This window comes from Pholcus phalangioides, unplaced genomic scaffold (genome assembly GCF_987345545.1).
Source record: "Pholcus phalangioides strain wild (caught in Gottingen) unplaced genomic scaffold, Ppha-v1.0 ptg000009l_1, whole genome shotgun sequence".
Lineage (NCBI taxonomy): Eukaryota > Metazoa > Arthropoda > Arachnida > Araneae > Pholcidae > Pholcus > Pholcus phalangioides.
Genome location: NW_028301602.1, coordinates 58,567,566 through 58,583,705, shown reverse-complemented (window position 1 = coordinate 58,583,705; position 16,140 = coordinate 58,567,566). Strand labels below are relative to the sequence as shown.

Here is a 16,140-nt window from a genome sequence, read left to right as displayed (position 1 = left end):
AAGAACGCCTCGCACACCAAACCACGTAATTGGGTTTCTTAAGCGCCGTTCAAAAATCTGCGGTTCCGGTATCCTTCGCTATAGAGTACGACAGGATATCCCGAAACCACGATCGAAGTCAAAGCAATGAAATGATGCACTCTATTCTATTTATCGGGAACTTTATTGCACTACTTATTTTCTTTATTATATCGCCGAATGCAGAACGGCTATCACTTACAGTGTCGCGAGCACGGTCAAGAACATACGACCGTTTCTCAGAGAAGTGATACACACGTACGACGGTCGAGTGAATCGATTCACACTGGATCTAGTGCTGAAGAATTTTGTGCCCCTCGATCCTGCGTATGCCTGATTGGGATTGCCTTTCAAGAATATGCTTAGGGTGGCAGGGCGAAAGTAAACAATACCCCTATCGCATAGCTGCCAAGTCTCCCGAATTTTTCGGGAATCTCCCGAATTTTAGCTTCATCGCTCGACCTCCCGAAAAGTTCTTAAATCTCCCGAATTTTTACAAAATTCACAAAAATCCCTAATTGTCCCTAAAAATTCCCTACTTCGTTAAAAAAAATCCCCGTTCATGAAAACAATCCCTAAGAAATTTCTTGTGGGGCATGAAGCCTCTTTTTTTTCCCTTTCGAAATGACGTCACACGTCGTAAATGGGGAAATTTCCTTTTTAAGGAAGTTTTACAAACCCTCTGATGGTAACAAGAAAGTTGTTTGTCTCATCGTGCAGGGAAATGGCTTAGCAGCCAATAGTCCTGGATAATAATTGAAGATTATAGTGACGCGTATATGGTCAAAATTTCTTTTGTTGAAGTTACGTACGTGCGATATAACAAAACATGAATACTGATGAACAAAAACATATTTCATCAATTTTAAAGATACTTATTCCGATGAAACGTTCCAGAAGAGGGCCGACTTTTCCTTTTTGTGCAAGTTGTGTTACGGACATGATCATCGGTCATGGAAAGACTGCCATCATCACTCGTGAAATGGAAAAAAAAAACAAAAATCAAGCAAGTGTCTTAGTCAGTGTTCTTCAAAAATTGACGCTTTTTTCCTTCATCTTCCGATGATTTTGGGGTCATTCGCGCAGAATGTTTGTTCACAGCGTTTCACTTGTTTCACCAATTTCACTTGTTTTTTGCGTAGAAATTTCACATTCCCAAGGGTTTTACTTCCATGTGTGTAAAATCCCTATTTTAATTTAACTTCAGTTTTTGAGTAGGGATTTTATTCCCTACGCTTGTCCTACGCAATCCCTATTGTGTTTATTAGGGAGTGGTTTTAGCATAAAATACGGGTTTACGCGAAAATCTCCCGAATTTTCATTTTCAAAAGTTGGCAGCTATGCTATCGTCATCCTGCATACCCTCAGTGAACCACGTCCCCCCACCAAGTTCGAAGAGCATGTATCCCCTATGTACGGGAGTCCAGCAAATCACTGAAGGACAACGCATGTGACGCACTGAGTGGACAGTAAACACAACCGTTTACTTCCCCCATAAGAGACAGGATATGGAAGGGAGAATGTTGAGGTCTGCATGGCCCCCACATCCTGGAGAGGAGACCCCGTTCAGACTTTTCACGGCCCCTTCTATAGTTAATTTATAGCGTGAAAAAGAAAAAATGATGAGAACTGTCCAGGGTTCCAGAGCTAGAGCCATATCAGCCCTCCCCCCTTGTGGAGGTCTGAGAGGTGGACTAGAGCAATAGCTGGTGTTGGCTAAGAACCAAGGCCGTAGCGAGGGGGGGGGGACTTGGTGGTCTGGTTTAGTTTAGAACCGAGTACGCCTAGGCTCTGTCGCTTTTGTGATATAAGCTCACTGATCGTGGGCGTGCCGGAGGAAACTCCAGCCGGCCGGGAAAGCACTCCCTATTCGGACCAACATCCCGCCAACCCCCCCCCCCCAAACACAAGCCAAAACCACACACCCAATCCCCGGGCACATCACCGCGAGCAAGATTCCCCCTTCGTCCCGACTCACCCCTTCTCACTCAAACATTACCGTCCCCCCCCCCTTTTTAAACGAAAGTTTCATTTTATTATTATTACTCATATTCGCAAAAAGATTTGGTATACCCTTCTTCAAGAGGTCTTGCAAGAAAAAGATCTTTCTTCTTTATCGTTTGATGACATAAATGAAATATGCGTGTCTATTTTGTTTGGCAGAGCCCATGGGCGGAATTCGGGGGGGGGGGGCACGTGGAGTCGACTGATGTAATGTATATATGTATAGATGAATTCAAGGGCGTAGCGAGGGGGGGGGACTTGGGGGTCTGGTCCCCCCCCCCCGAAATGTGAGAAAATGACCGAACAAAAGGGAAAAAGATGACAATCCATTGTTCTGTCACTTTGGTCCCCCCCCCCGAACGAAATTTCTGGCTACGCCCCTGGATGAATTGATGCATCATCATCGTGCCCCCCCCCCAGGCTTCCAAGTCAATCTCCGCCTATGGCAGAGCCATTTGAAAATTCATTTCTTTGCAGCTGCTCTGGACTCCTATAAACAAAGTTGCTGTCAATCATTCTCACCCACACGCTTTGACGTACACTGGATACGGGTGGAAGGGGGGTCACTTATCGTTCGTGGTGAATATACGCATTTCAAAAGAATTCGCACTTCTGCTTGAGCAGCTTGTTGGGAGGAAGTGATATTTTTTTCGTCGAAGGCGGCGAGCCGAAGCAGTCTGAGGATTATCACGAAGACATGAAGGTAAAGTTTTGAAAATCTGATTCCAAAGAGTAATGCTCATTTTTAATTCAGTTAGCCTCATTATGACAGACACTATAGATACCGTGAGAAAGCCTGGCCTGGGGGCCAATTAAAGATCCCAGTCCAGGGGCTGCTGCTGCTGGATGTTGGGGTCATGGCTCGCAACCTACGCACGGATAAAAACCCGAAATTGTCTTGACAAAAAACAGGATATCAACAACAGGTTGAAGTAAAGAAACGAAATAATGTGGATGACTCTCTCATCAAATTGGAACTGCTACAGCCCGTGGATATGAAATATTTAATTATACAGACCCGCAAGAAAAATAAAAAGTGGCAACACAACGGTAAGTTGTTCATAATTTGTTTCACGTTATAATTGGTAGCATATCCGGCCCAGGAAAATCATACGGCGTAAATTAGCTCAGAAATAAAATTGTAAAATTCTGAGGGAAAAAAAGTAATAAGAAAAAAAATGAGGATTTTTTCTCACTATCTGCCGTAAAATAATAAACAACTCGCACAAGCTTTTGTAACGATAATGGGCCCCCATATCCTGCCGCAAGACCCCACCCCCCCAGGCTGTGATCTTTGGCGGGCCCTCAGACCAACCTTTCAACAGCCCTTCTACATAGTAAACTTTTAGCGAAAAAAAAAATAAAAAAAATGACAAGAATTGTCGCAGGCAATGTCCGGGCTAGAGCCCTGTCATCCCAACTCTTGAGGAGTGTGCCATGATAACGACAGAATACCGTATCGAATTTTTTTTTGGGAGATATATATCTCTCTATTTTAATTAGTGTTATCAACAGTTTTTATTTCAACAAAATTTGGAGAACAGTGAAAAAAAATTTTCCAGGAAAATTCTTCATAACGAATTTACAATCTCACGTTTGAGGAAAAAACGCACGTGTTCGGAACACGTAATGAAGGGGCGGGTAAAATTATAATTAATAAAGATAAAGGATGCAGAGTAATATCAAAAATTGGTACAGCTGTTTATTTACATCAGGACCCAAGTTAGAGCGAACCACTATATAAAAGCAAACTTTACTTATAGCTCACTGCAGTGATGGTAACTTGTGGGAAAAATTGGGCAAAATTTGCCCAAGTGGGAAATTTCTTAGCATTTGTGGGAAATTTTGAGAGTTCATCAAACAAAAGAATTTTTTGAAAAAAATAAAGAAATTAACGCAGTGCAATACTTTTCTATTGTAAAATACTTGATTAAGTATTTTCCCCGCTAGACGGCAGCACATTTTTCGGAATGCATGGGAAAAATTTAGTCAAGAGGGAAATTTTGCTGGAAGAGGTTACCATCACTGGCTCAGTCAATACCTTCTAAAGAAGATATCTGCTCTAGAAGGTATTGGCTCAGTGGAGTAAACTATAGCTACTAGAATAGGGACCCCCCTATCCAGTCACCTGAGCGAACAGAGTATAAATGACGCAGTAATTTTAACTGGAAAATTTAAGAATCTGGCAACTTTGTTTCCGGTAAAAATATGGTCAAGCTTACTGTAAAGAAAAGCAAACAACTATGACTATGCAGCCTGATTAAAACACGTGTAGATGTTGTTTACATGATCAATCACTAGAGCTGTTATTTCACCGACTCTTATCATAATCGTGTAATTCGATTCATAGGTAATTAAGAAATTTTTTTTATTGAGAAAAGAAAGCAATTTCATTTTCGAAATTAATGCATGTTTCACTCACAGGTAATGTGGTACATCTCCATAGCAGAAAGTATCAACTGTGCAGTACTGAAACCAAAATGGTGATCTTTTTATGAGAAAAACAACTGTAATAGAGCCCTTTTAGTAAATAATTTCCGATCCTAATTACTGTTTTTACAAATTAGTTACTATGCAGTATAAAGATTCAACTCTCAGTCTAAAAACGGTTATTAGCATTAAGCAGCTTATTGTAACAGTGAAGCATTCAATACTGAAAATTCGGTTGCAATCAAACTCGGCTATAACGACAACAAAGATCCCGCAAAATTTTGTCGTTATAATAGTTTCATGCAGTGTGAGGATGGGGATTGATCAAAAACTTGAAATGGGATTTCTAACCAATCTCCACCTTTGTGCTGCATGAGACTCATAAATCCTACTCCTGGGAAAACCCTGGCTTAACTTAGATGCAATGACGACATCGACTGTTGTTCTAATCATAGAACTCACGATTGCAGCTGTTTAAAATGGCATAACAATGACGTTGGTTTCTGCAAGACTTGAAGCTACGTGGGAAATTATTCAGTCAAAAAAATTATTTTACCAAAATGTAATATAAACCATTATTCGACTGAATGCATCAATTGTCAAATATTGCATATAAATAACCTTTGGCGGAAAATAAAGTTATACAGCAAGTCTGCTAAAATGTATTTCACTGGAAAAAATGAAACTTGCAAAATATGTGTGTGATGAATATTTGTCGTCAGTCATATTTGGAGTTAATTTCCCATAAGCGTAGTCAGCGCCAACTGGGTGACACTTTTTTTGCTCCAAGCAATTGCTCTTTCGTTACAGCCAATTCAAGATGGCCCGCAAAATAGCTGTTTTGTATTGTTTTGCAACAAGCCCTTGGCTGACTGGAAATGTTCTGTGACATTAATTTCTATAATAGTGTTTACTACACTTCTTGAAATTCTTCCAGGTTGTTCTGTGACAAACGTCACAAGTTTTAAGCATATTCTTCTATGGGAGAGATTGCCTACGTACAATTACACAAAAGGTGCAATTTCATGAATCGATTTAATATGCGCTAGTGTAAAATGTGCAGCAAAATACAAAAAAATTATACACCCGAGTTGGAATTAAAGAAATTTTCGGTATCCAAAATGAGCAAAGACAGATTAGGTCAGGATTGCCAGTTCTGGCACGAAAAGTAGTTTATAGGAGTTGAATCATTGAAAAAAAAATGGGCATTTTTATAGGAGAAACTTGGTAAGGGGGAAATTACAGAAAGTGCCTTGTATTTTAATGATTTAACGACAATAAGTAACGTTGCGGGTATAAAAAAATGGTATTGTCCTTGAGGGGGGGAAAAAAGTGTTCACAGTTTCTTGTCATGTTGGTTTAGTGTGTGTGCGGGGTTGCACTCATCTATTATTTAATTTGTGTGATTGTTATGTTTAATGTGTTTTCGTTAATAAATGTTGTTTTCTGAGTAAAATGATGTTTTATCCATCCTTGCCGTTTCGTGTCACTGCAGTATAATGTTCATGTGCATGAACAAGTCAGAGGCCAGACATGTAATGAGCCTTTCATTAATTAGGTAAAAATAGAGCAACAAACGAACATTTCCTTAATGAGATCAGCTCTGATCTTAAAATTTTCTTTGGAAAAATGTCATTGGATTGACATTATTCTCTGTGGGAAGCAGTCTGCACTACTAATTATTTGCGTTGTAACAGAGGTATTGATTATAAAACCAAGTTTTACTGTGTGTGTGGGGGGGGGGGGGTGTAATTCCATAATTATTTTTTTCATTGCAATTGATTCATATTCTTATAACGGTAAATGCTGAACTTGCAAATAAAAATATATGAATACCTGGACAGTCATTGAATTATTTTGTTCTTTGTGAAATTTTGCAATTTTAATATTGTTTTAAGCTATAATACTCAATCATAAAAATCATGTAACTTCGTCTGTGTTAAATTCTTCTTCATAGTTAAACAGAATGGGAAAATTCAAGAAACATCTGCATAAACAAGAAAGGAATACAGCTGAGTCAGATGGGGATAGCTTCAAAGTAAAGAAGAAGAAAAGAGTGTCTTTTGATCTGGAATCTCAAAATGTCGGGAAGGTATAATTGATTGTGTATATTTTTAGTTCATTACATTGTCGAAGGTTGTTATAATGTGCATGTTAATTCATTTCTTTGTTAATTTTTGGAATACTAAATACTTAATTGAAACTGTTACTTTGTACAAAAGAGCATGATCCAGTAAAATACAGTTGTACTTCATAATTCCATTCCATAAACATGCTTGTCATTCGAAATACTTGATGAAAACGAACTTCCCCACAAAAAATACACATAATGGAAACGCAAATTAATTATTCCAATGCACGTACCATCATAAGCAGATACAAGTGCCCCCCCCCCCCGATAATGGGGAAAGGCTGAATCACAGAAAGTATGCATAGTGGGTAAAAGGGTGCAAATTTCCACATCAGCCTATGCCAATAATTGAAATATCTGCTTACATTTGCACACAACCAGGGTCATAACTAGGATTCTTTTTAAGGGACAGGAAAGCATGATCCTGTCGCTTCCTTTTTTTTTTTTTATAAAATTTGATTATTTTCTGTAGTAGTGGTTTTTGATATGTATGTTGATATGTACGATGCATATTTATGAAAATATTTGTAAAAATTTGTTCTTGTTAAAATGGCCTTGTCTGTAATGAGAAAAAGGTTCGGTTGTAATCAGGTGGCACTATCTTTATCAGACAAATGCAAAGAATTCATAAAGCCTCTTATAGACTAGTCCTAATCTGGGAGACTTTTGTATGAGACATTGCCTGTTGATCAAGTCAAAATTGATTGGAAATTTTTGCTTGTCCTACAAAATGCTCACAAACTAATTTACTCACAGTTTAAAGTTTTGCTGGTTTGGCTGTATGGTTCACCAGGGTTGGACACATTCCAGGCAACAGGTCACCATCGCAACTAAAAAATTGGTATTGGTGCTTAAAATTTTCTTTGTGTAGTCACTAAATTGCAGGCTGAGAGCAGCACAGAATGTTTGTAATTTATAGCAGCATAACTGCCAACAACCATATGAATGAGTCACTATGCCATGAAAAAGGTCAAAAGGAACATTATTTTGGACCTTTTTCTTCAGATAAAAATAAAAAAAGTTCGTATCACCTAAAATTTTTTTCTGCCACCTAGATTTTTTTCTAATTTGTCCAGCCCTGTGGTTCACTTTATTTGAAGATGCGATGTATAGTTAGAATCTATGCCAGCGTGGATTATGCATATTATGAAGAGTTACAAACAGATACAGGGAGAATCAAATAAGGGTACTGTAATAAGTTTGAGCCATGTTGCCGAGTAAAGTTTAAGGAAACAGTCAGGGATGTACAGGGATGTACAGCCGAATCCCGTTATAACGAACGCCAAGAGACTGGAGGAATCACTTTGTTATATCGAAATTTCGTTATAAAGGAATTCCAGGTTACCTAACACTATTCTTATGTAAACTTATTTGGGGGATTAGAAAAGTGTTCATTAAAATGAGATTTTCGCTATAACGGTATTCGACTGTATATCATCAAAATATGTAGTGTGACACAATTATTAAAGATACTAAAATTCAGAAAAACATAGATCCAGCAATTTTTGAATTTTTTTCATACCATACAATTTCATGCAAATAAAAGATATATAGGCACTTTGATTATTTCTTACATTATAAATAGGAGTTAAAGATGTGTAAAGAAAGTCCTTCAACACACTTACCTTTCAACTCTTCAAATATAGATGATCGCTGTTGTCCTTGTGCAAAGCGAAATACACATTCTATCACACGTACTGTATCATGAGCAAATGCTAGCTGGAAATGTGAACAGTTGATAGTTAGAATTTTAGAAATTACGAAGACTATCATCAAAATGTTTCAGGTGAACAATGATGCCACAATAGTACAATATAACCCACCCCTTTATTCACTCCCAGTGGTTTTGAGATAGATTCTACTGTAGTCAGATATGAAAATATTCAATTAAAAACAAATGCAAAACATTAAATTTTATTAATAAGAAACTAAATATATCTTGACTTAACCCTCAGAACTGTTAATTTTTATACGAAGAATTGTCAAATTCTAGTAGCTTCCCAAATAAAACTTCAAGATGCCACCCCCCCCCCCCTACTTTTTAGAATGGGTTAGAAAAGAAAGCAATAATCAACATGAAGAAAGAATAAATATGTTGTTGATTTATCTCAAAAAAACCCCATAAAACTTGGCTGTATGACTCATGTGAAAAGTCATAGATAATTTTTCTCGAACAACACATTTCTGCAACTTGACCTATTTGTTTTCTGCGAAAAGAATTTGGGTAACTTTATGATTGCATCTCATATATCGCTTACCTACACTATTGAATGAACTTGATAATTATTTTTTCATTCAGCCAAATTGTTGGACAATTCTGTTGTGGTATTTATATTTGAAAATACATGTTAACTAACAGAGTGATGGGTTTCACTAGTCATGAAGAATCATTTTGATATTTCAAAGTGAACTAAAATAACAAAATGCCTGTCATTATACGAATATCATACTGAAAAAAATTAAATATGAAGTTAGTTTTCGGTTTCATTTCATAGTTACTACCAATCTATTGTACACAGCATAAAACATCCAACTATATACAGTCAAACCTCTTTTATATGCCCATTCAGCAGCTTCATGCACTCATTAACCAATTGAGTCTTCTGTGGTTCTTTGCAGTCTTCCCTATTTTGAAAATCAGAAAAAAAAACCAATTAAATACCATGAAGTGCAATAACTGAAAAATTTGACACCTCACAGAATCTTCAAAAACCAAAACTGTGAGATAAAGTTATTACTAGCAACAAAGAAATCATCTTGCATAAAAACTTAAGTCTATCAAGCTCTAACAAAGATGGACAAGCAAAAAATCAATTTCACACAAAGTACACTAGAGCATAGATCGGCAAACTGCGGCTTGCGAGCCACATGCGGCTCTTTGGGCCCTTGAATGTGGCTCTTCCACAAAATACCGGTATTCGACTGTATATCATCAAAATATGTAGTGTGACACAATTATTAAAGATACTAAAATTCAGAAAAACATAGATCCAGCAATTTTTGAATTTTTTTCATACCATACAATTTCATGCAAATAAAAGATATATAGGCACTTTGATTATTTCTTACATTATAAATAGGAGTTAAAGATGTGTAAAGAAAGTCCTTCAACACACTTACCTTTCAACTCTTCAAATATAGATGATCGCTGTTGTCCTTGTGCAAAGCGAAATACACATTCTATCACACGTACTGTATCATGAGCAAATGCTAGCTGGAAATGTGAACAGTTGATAGTTAGAATTTTAGAAATTACAAAGACTATCATCAAAATGTTTCAGGTGAACAATGATGCCACAATAGTACAATATAACCCACCCCTTTATTCACTCCCAGTGGTTTTGAGATAGATTCTACTGTAGTCAGATATGAAAATATTCAATTAAAAACAAATGCAAAACATTAAATTTTATTAATAAGAAACTCTATGTGGGGTGATTCTATGATGCACAAAAAATTATCAGCAGTGGTTGTGGTGTAGGAAACAAGTTAAGTAAAAGAAAAAGTGAAAACATTAGCTATGGCACAAATTCCAAAAGGGGTATGAAAGCTTCCTGTTTTCATTTCTTGGGAAATGTGAGCCTTGTGAGTATTTCAGGGGTATGCACTCCCTGAATTGCACTGTTCTGTAATGGTATTGTAGGATTCCCAGCGACCTGTAAAGTCAGGGAAATGAAAAAGGGTGAGGAAAAATGTTAAATATTTGGCAGAAGTCAGGGAAATATGCAAGTATTTGATAGAAGTCAGAGAAAAATTCTGTGGAGGGAAAAACAGGATTTCTAAAAACATTCAGAAGGTTAAGATTTTGAATTATATTTCTTTTCCTGGAGTTGCAGTCATGGAAATCACTAACCAGGTTTCACTGTAAACCTCTTTATGCTTTATTAGTGGAATGAAATGTCATAATTTCTTCTGGAAATTCTTATATATTGGGATTAACAGATTCTTATGCATTGTTTTTTAAATTATTATTTGCAGAAGCAGTTCAAAGCCAAGAATAAAATTTCTAAAAAAAATCATGTGAGCAATGCTGTATCAAAAATGTCTAATTTTCACATGAAGGGGAAGGACAATGGCAATAGATTTATGAACTCTAAGCCCAAAGGCAATAATTTTGGTAAAGGCAAGCTCAAAAGGAAATTCAATGCTGCATTTGGAAAACCCATGAATAAGGGAGCAAAGAAACAACAAGCAGGATCTCCATCGAAGCAGAACGAAGAGGAAATGGAAATTGATTCTGGAAGTCCAAAGAAAAAATTTCCCAAGAAATTCAAGCCTGAAAACAAAAAAGACAACAAAAATGAAACTTTGTTCATGAAGAAGAAAGAAAGGAAGCTTCTAAGAAAGCAAAACGAAATGAAAAAGAATGCTGGAGCCTTTGAGAGAGCAACTCGTTTGAAGACCATCTGGGAGGCATTAAGGAAGTAAGGATTTTTTTTTCACAAGTCCTATACAAAATATACGAGGCAGAATAATATGTATCTACATACATAGTCTCTAAACAATGAATAAACATTGCACTGTATAATTTTTTTTTTTTCTTGCATCAAACGCAAAATCTCTTTTATCAATGAGAAATTAATATGCTACAGCCCTACTAATGATAAAAATAGCTAAAAAAAGATGTGTGGAAAACAAAGTACCCCCGTGACCGTCTTGGACACGCCTGGCCATGTCCAGCAGCATGCATGTTTTTTCCTTGCCCACTGTACTACATGTACAGCATATTTGAGAAAGAACGATAGGTGCTGGGTTCTATTGATTATTGTAATAAAAGTAGATCTACACATTGCCCATGCTCTGGTTTCCGGTAGAATATGCTTTACTTTTGATCTTTTTACCCAACTGTACACAAAACAATTTTGACCGCATTGCAGCAACTACATACTACTACTTTTTAACCGTACAATCACTGTGTACATATTCCTTCGTGGAATTTCTGGTGAATCAGTACATACTGAAATGTGTGTTGTGAGTGTATGTGTGGCCTTTAATCATGTTGTTAGAGCTGTTTGTTTCGTGTTCTTGTTTGTGCGGCCATCTGTCTTCCATATTTTTAAGTGAAGATGGTAAATGCTTGAATTTTTATGTTATGTAAGTATCACGATGGTTTGCCTGCTCTCTGCAGAGAGGCTTTTTTTAAATGGTAGACCAACTCACATTCACTCCTGAAAGTAGGAAAACCTCAGAAAACCAACTTCAGTGGACCACCACGGTACTGTCAACGAGGTTCGAACCTGGATCCTCACGATGAGAGTCAAGCATGATGCCCACACAACCACACAATGGGAGTTACTGCCATACAAGATTCGGGAGGCATGACATGAGCCTCTTGAAAGGACTAAAATGAGATGGGCCCTCATGAACAGCTTATTCATTGCTTATCTCATAACTTGTTTATTGCACGGAAGCTCAGCTAGAGTTACTCAAGCACAACACAGTATGTCCATCTTCAAACTGCATTGTTATGTCTCTAACACACAGAGTCATTCCCTCTTTTATTAAATGTTAGTTGAAAAATCCTTCCAATGCAAATTTTCTGTTGATCTGAATAAATCCCAGTCCCAATTAGTCTAGATTGGTAAGACTCTAGTGCAGTGATCGGCAAACTCATTAGTCAACAGAGCCAAATATCAACAATACAACGATTGAAATTTCTTTTGAGAGCCAAATTTTTCAAACTTAAACTATATAGGTAGGTACATTGTTATTCACTTAATTAAGGTAGTCCTAAGCTGGCCTTTGTGCTAAAAACGTCCTCGATCTGATTGAGTTACGTTCGCTGAGGTCGACCCATTCCAACGCTCCCATCCACACTCGTCTTGTATACTTGTTACGTCTATCTATTTTCGTTCATATTCTCTCTATATATACATCCAAACCATCTCCACATACCTTTTTCAATCCTCGACACTAAATCTTCTTTCACTCCACAAAGCTCCCTAAAATAAACTTGATAAACTTTACATAAATTTTATTAAGTGTTATTATTTTACTTGTTGTCTTACAGATATCTGGCTCCCTTCACTGGGAAATGTGTGGAAGACGGGTTCACTGTAAGCTCGTCCGGCAAGCTGTTAGACGAAGGACGTCGTCGATGAAAGCCCAAGGGCCGTCTTGTGGGGCAGAGGCCCCAGGAGCATCGCTTTCGGATGGTCGCCTCTGGTATATTGCATCAGCAGCGATGACCGATGTTGAATGCAGATGAGAGAGGTGGCCACGAGAGGGTCGTCATAAGAGGTGGTGGCCCTTGGTGGATGGCTCCTAGCAGTGTTGACCGATGTTGGATGGAGAGAGGTGGCCACGGGATAATCGTCATGAGAGGTGGTGGCCCAGGAGCATCGTCTTCTACGATCTGGCAGGGTGGAGGTTTAGTTCCTTAGTATGAAAACCTTGAATGCCCCCCCCCCCCCCTCCCCCGTTGTTCATGTTCTGAGAGTGAAAATAGACTCACATTTTCTTTTGCGTCTATCTACCTATCTACCCCGAGTACCTTAGGAAAAAATCCTCGTTTTCGGCAGCTTTTTCCCGAACTCCCCAGTTTCGACCCAAAATCCGGTTTTGATTGGCCGCGGAATTGACATTAGAGTCAGGGTTTAACTCTGTTTTTCTGCAAAAAAAACCGTGAAAAAGATGGAGGAACACTTGGGAGGGGAGGGAGCGAGAACAAAATTGCCAAAATGCATGTCTAAACATCATTTTGCAGAAATCTGGAATTTTTGTGCTCCCGCACGTGGTATTTTGTGGAAGAGCCACATTCAAGGGCCCAAAGAGCCGCATGTGGCTCGCAAGCCGCAGTTTGCCGATCTATGCTCTAGTGTACTTTGTGTGAAATTGATTTTTTGCTTGTCCATCTTTGTTAGAGCTTGATAGACTTAAGTTTTTATGCAAGATGATTTCTTTGTTGCTAGTAATAACTTTATCTCACAGTTTTGGTTTTTGAAGATTCTGTGAGGTGTCAAATTTTTCAGTTATTGCACTTCATGGTATTTAATTGGTTTTTTTTTCTGATTTTCAAAATAGGGAAGACTGCAAAGAACCACAGAAGACTCAATTGGTTAATGAGTGCATGAAGCTGCTGAATGGGCATATAAAAGAGGTTTGACTGTATATAGTTGGATGTTTTATGCTGTGTACAATAGATTGGTAGTAACTATGAAATGAAACCGAAAACTAACTTCATATTTAATTTTTTTCAGTATGATATTCGTATAATGACAGGCATTTTGTTATTTTAGTTCACTTTGAAATATCAAAATGATTCTTCATGACTAGTGAAACCCATCACTCTGTTAGTTAACATGTATTTTCAAATATAAATACCACAACAGAATTGTCCAACAATTTGGCTGAATGAAAAAATAATTATCAAGTTCATTCAATAGTGTAGGTAAGCGATATATGAGATGCAATCATAAAGTTACCCAAATTCTTTTCGCAGAAAACAAATAGGTCAAGTTGCAGAAATGTGTTGTTCGAGAAAAATTATCTATGACTTTTCACATGAGTCATACAGCCAAGTTTTATGGGGTTTTTTTGAGATAAATCAACAACATATTTATTCTTTCTTCATGTTGATTATTGCTTTCTTTTCTAACCCATTCTAAAAAGTAGGGGGGGGGGTGGCATCTTGAAGTTTTATTTGGGAAGCTACTAGAATTTGACAATTCTTCGTATAAAAATTAACAGTTCTGAGGGTTAAGTCAAGATATATTTAGTTTCTTATTAATAAAATTTAATGTTTTGCATTTGTTTTTAATTGAATATTTTCATATCTGACTACAGTAGAATCTATCTCAAAACCACTGGGAGTGAATAAAGGGGTGGGTTATATTGTACTATTGTGGCATCATTGTTCACCTGAAACATTTTGATGATAGTCTTCGTAATTTCTAAAATTCTAACTATCAACTGTTCACATTTCCAGCTAGCATTTGCTCATGATACAGTACGTGTGATAGAATGTGTATTTCGCTTTGCACAAGGACAACAGCGATCATCTATATTTGAAGAGTTGAAAGGTAAGTGTGTTGAAGGACTTTCTTTACACATCTTTAACTCCTATTTATAATGTAAGAAATAATCAAAGTGCCTATATATCTTTTATTTGCATGAAATTGTATGGTATGAAAAAAATTCAAAAATTGCTGGATCTATGTTTTTCTGAATTTTAGTATCTTTAATAATTGTGTCACACTACATATTTTGATGATATACAGTCGAATACCGTTATAGCGAAAATCTCATTTTAATGAACACTTTTCTAATCCCCCAAATAAGTTTACATAAGAATAGTGTTAGGTAACCTGGAATTCCTTTATAACGAAATTTCGATATAACAAAGTGATTCCTCCAGTCTCTTGGCGTTCGTTATAACGGGATTCGACTGTACATCCCTGTACATCCCTGACTGTTTCCTTAAACTTTACTCGGCAACATGGCTCAAACTTATTACAGTACCCTTATTTGGTTCTCCCTGTATCTGTTTGTAACTCTTCATAATATGCATAATGGATTAAAAACCTGGCATGAGGTGTAATCAACCATATATTGCTGTCCAGCCCTTAGAAGCATACAGCGGCATGAGGTGTAGCAAAATCTATTTACTATTCTGGAGCAGTGGTGCGAAACATAAAAAAAATTGCCTCTGTACTTGGGAGTTGCTCAAATAAATCAGGAGGAGGGGTAGGAACTACTAGAATGATATGGGATTCTGTGGGGTTGACTAAAATTAGAGAAAATTCCCTAGAAAAAAATTTCCCCATCCAGTCAGCTGTTTACAGCGGCATATGCCATCGCGCCGATTTTCAATCTAATCATAAAACTAATAATTATTTCAATTATCAGAATTTTTTCTTGTTGATGATTTAAAAACACAGTTCAGAACATCAGTTTCAATGTATTCATAAAAAATTTAATCAGGAAAATATATTTTATTAGCTTCAATCTTTTAAAAAAGGAGAAATTAGTTAGCCAGCCGACTGGTTAAAATGGGGGGGGGGGGAGGAGGAGAGGAAGTGTGCTGAAACTGCCAATTTTAACCTCAGAATTTGATGCAGAAATTTATGGAAAAGAAATTCTAATGTGGTTGATAATTTAACACTTGTTTCAGATTCCCTTATGAGCAGAATTTCAAATTTTGAGATTTGTTTGTGAAAAATTTCTGTACTAAACAAATACTTCAAGAAGACAAGTGGGGATTCCATTATTACATTAGAACATTATTTTAGTAAAGAAATCAGTAAAAACTCAATTTCAAATTTTTTGCAGTTATGGGGGTGTCTGAAGTAAAGTATTCAACTATAGTGAGAAATTATAATGAGTTGTACCAAAAGAAAGATATAGTATCAAAAGCATTATCATGTCCCTACATGAATTCAATGCAATAGCGAGCTGTGTATCTCCCATTTCTTTTTGTCTGCCATTCTGCTGATCCCATAATTCTTCTATTTTGATAAGGCTAATAAACTTAAACATTGCATGACAGTTTTATCATAACTACATCTTATCAGGTAAATTGTAATTATTTTTTTATGAATTTTGTCAAGCCTGTGACT

The 16,140-nt window shown here is 37.0% G+C and overlaps 1 protein-coding gene across 1 annotated transcript in view; it reads left to right on the top strand.

Annotated features, from left to right (window-relative positions):
• The first annotated feature begins 4,054 nt into the window (after positions 1 to 4,054).
• Positions 4,055 to 16,140, top strand: part of peng (Pumilio and CPL domain-containing protein penguin) — a 29,372-nt gene continuing 17,286 nt past the window's right edge. Inside the window, exons 1-5 of the mRNA XM_089236660.1 lie at positions 4,055 to 4,372; positions 6,410 to 6,544; positions 10,562 to 11,007; positions 13,607 to 13,682; positions 14,511 to 14,604. Coding sequence (XP_089092786.1) covers positions 6,419 to 6,544; positions 10,562 to 11,007; positions 13,607 to 13,682; positions 14,511 to 14,604 — 742 coding nt within the window. The 5' untranslated portion in view covers positions 4,055 to 4,372; positions 6,410 to 6,418. The remainder of the gene's footprint in view (positions 4,373 to 6,409; positions 6,545 to 10,561; positions 11,008 to 13,606; positions 13,683 to 14,510; positions 14,605 to 16,140) is intronic.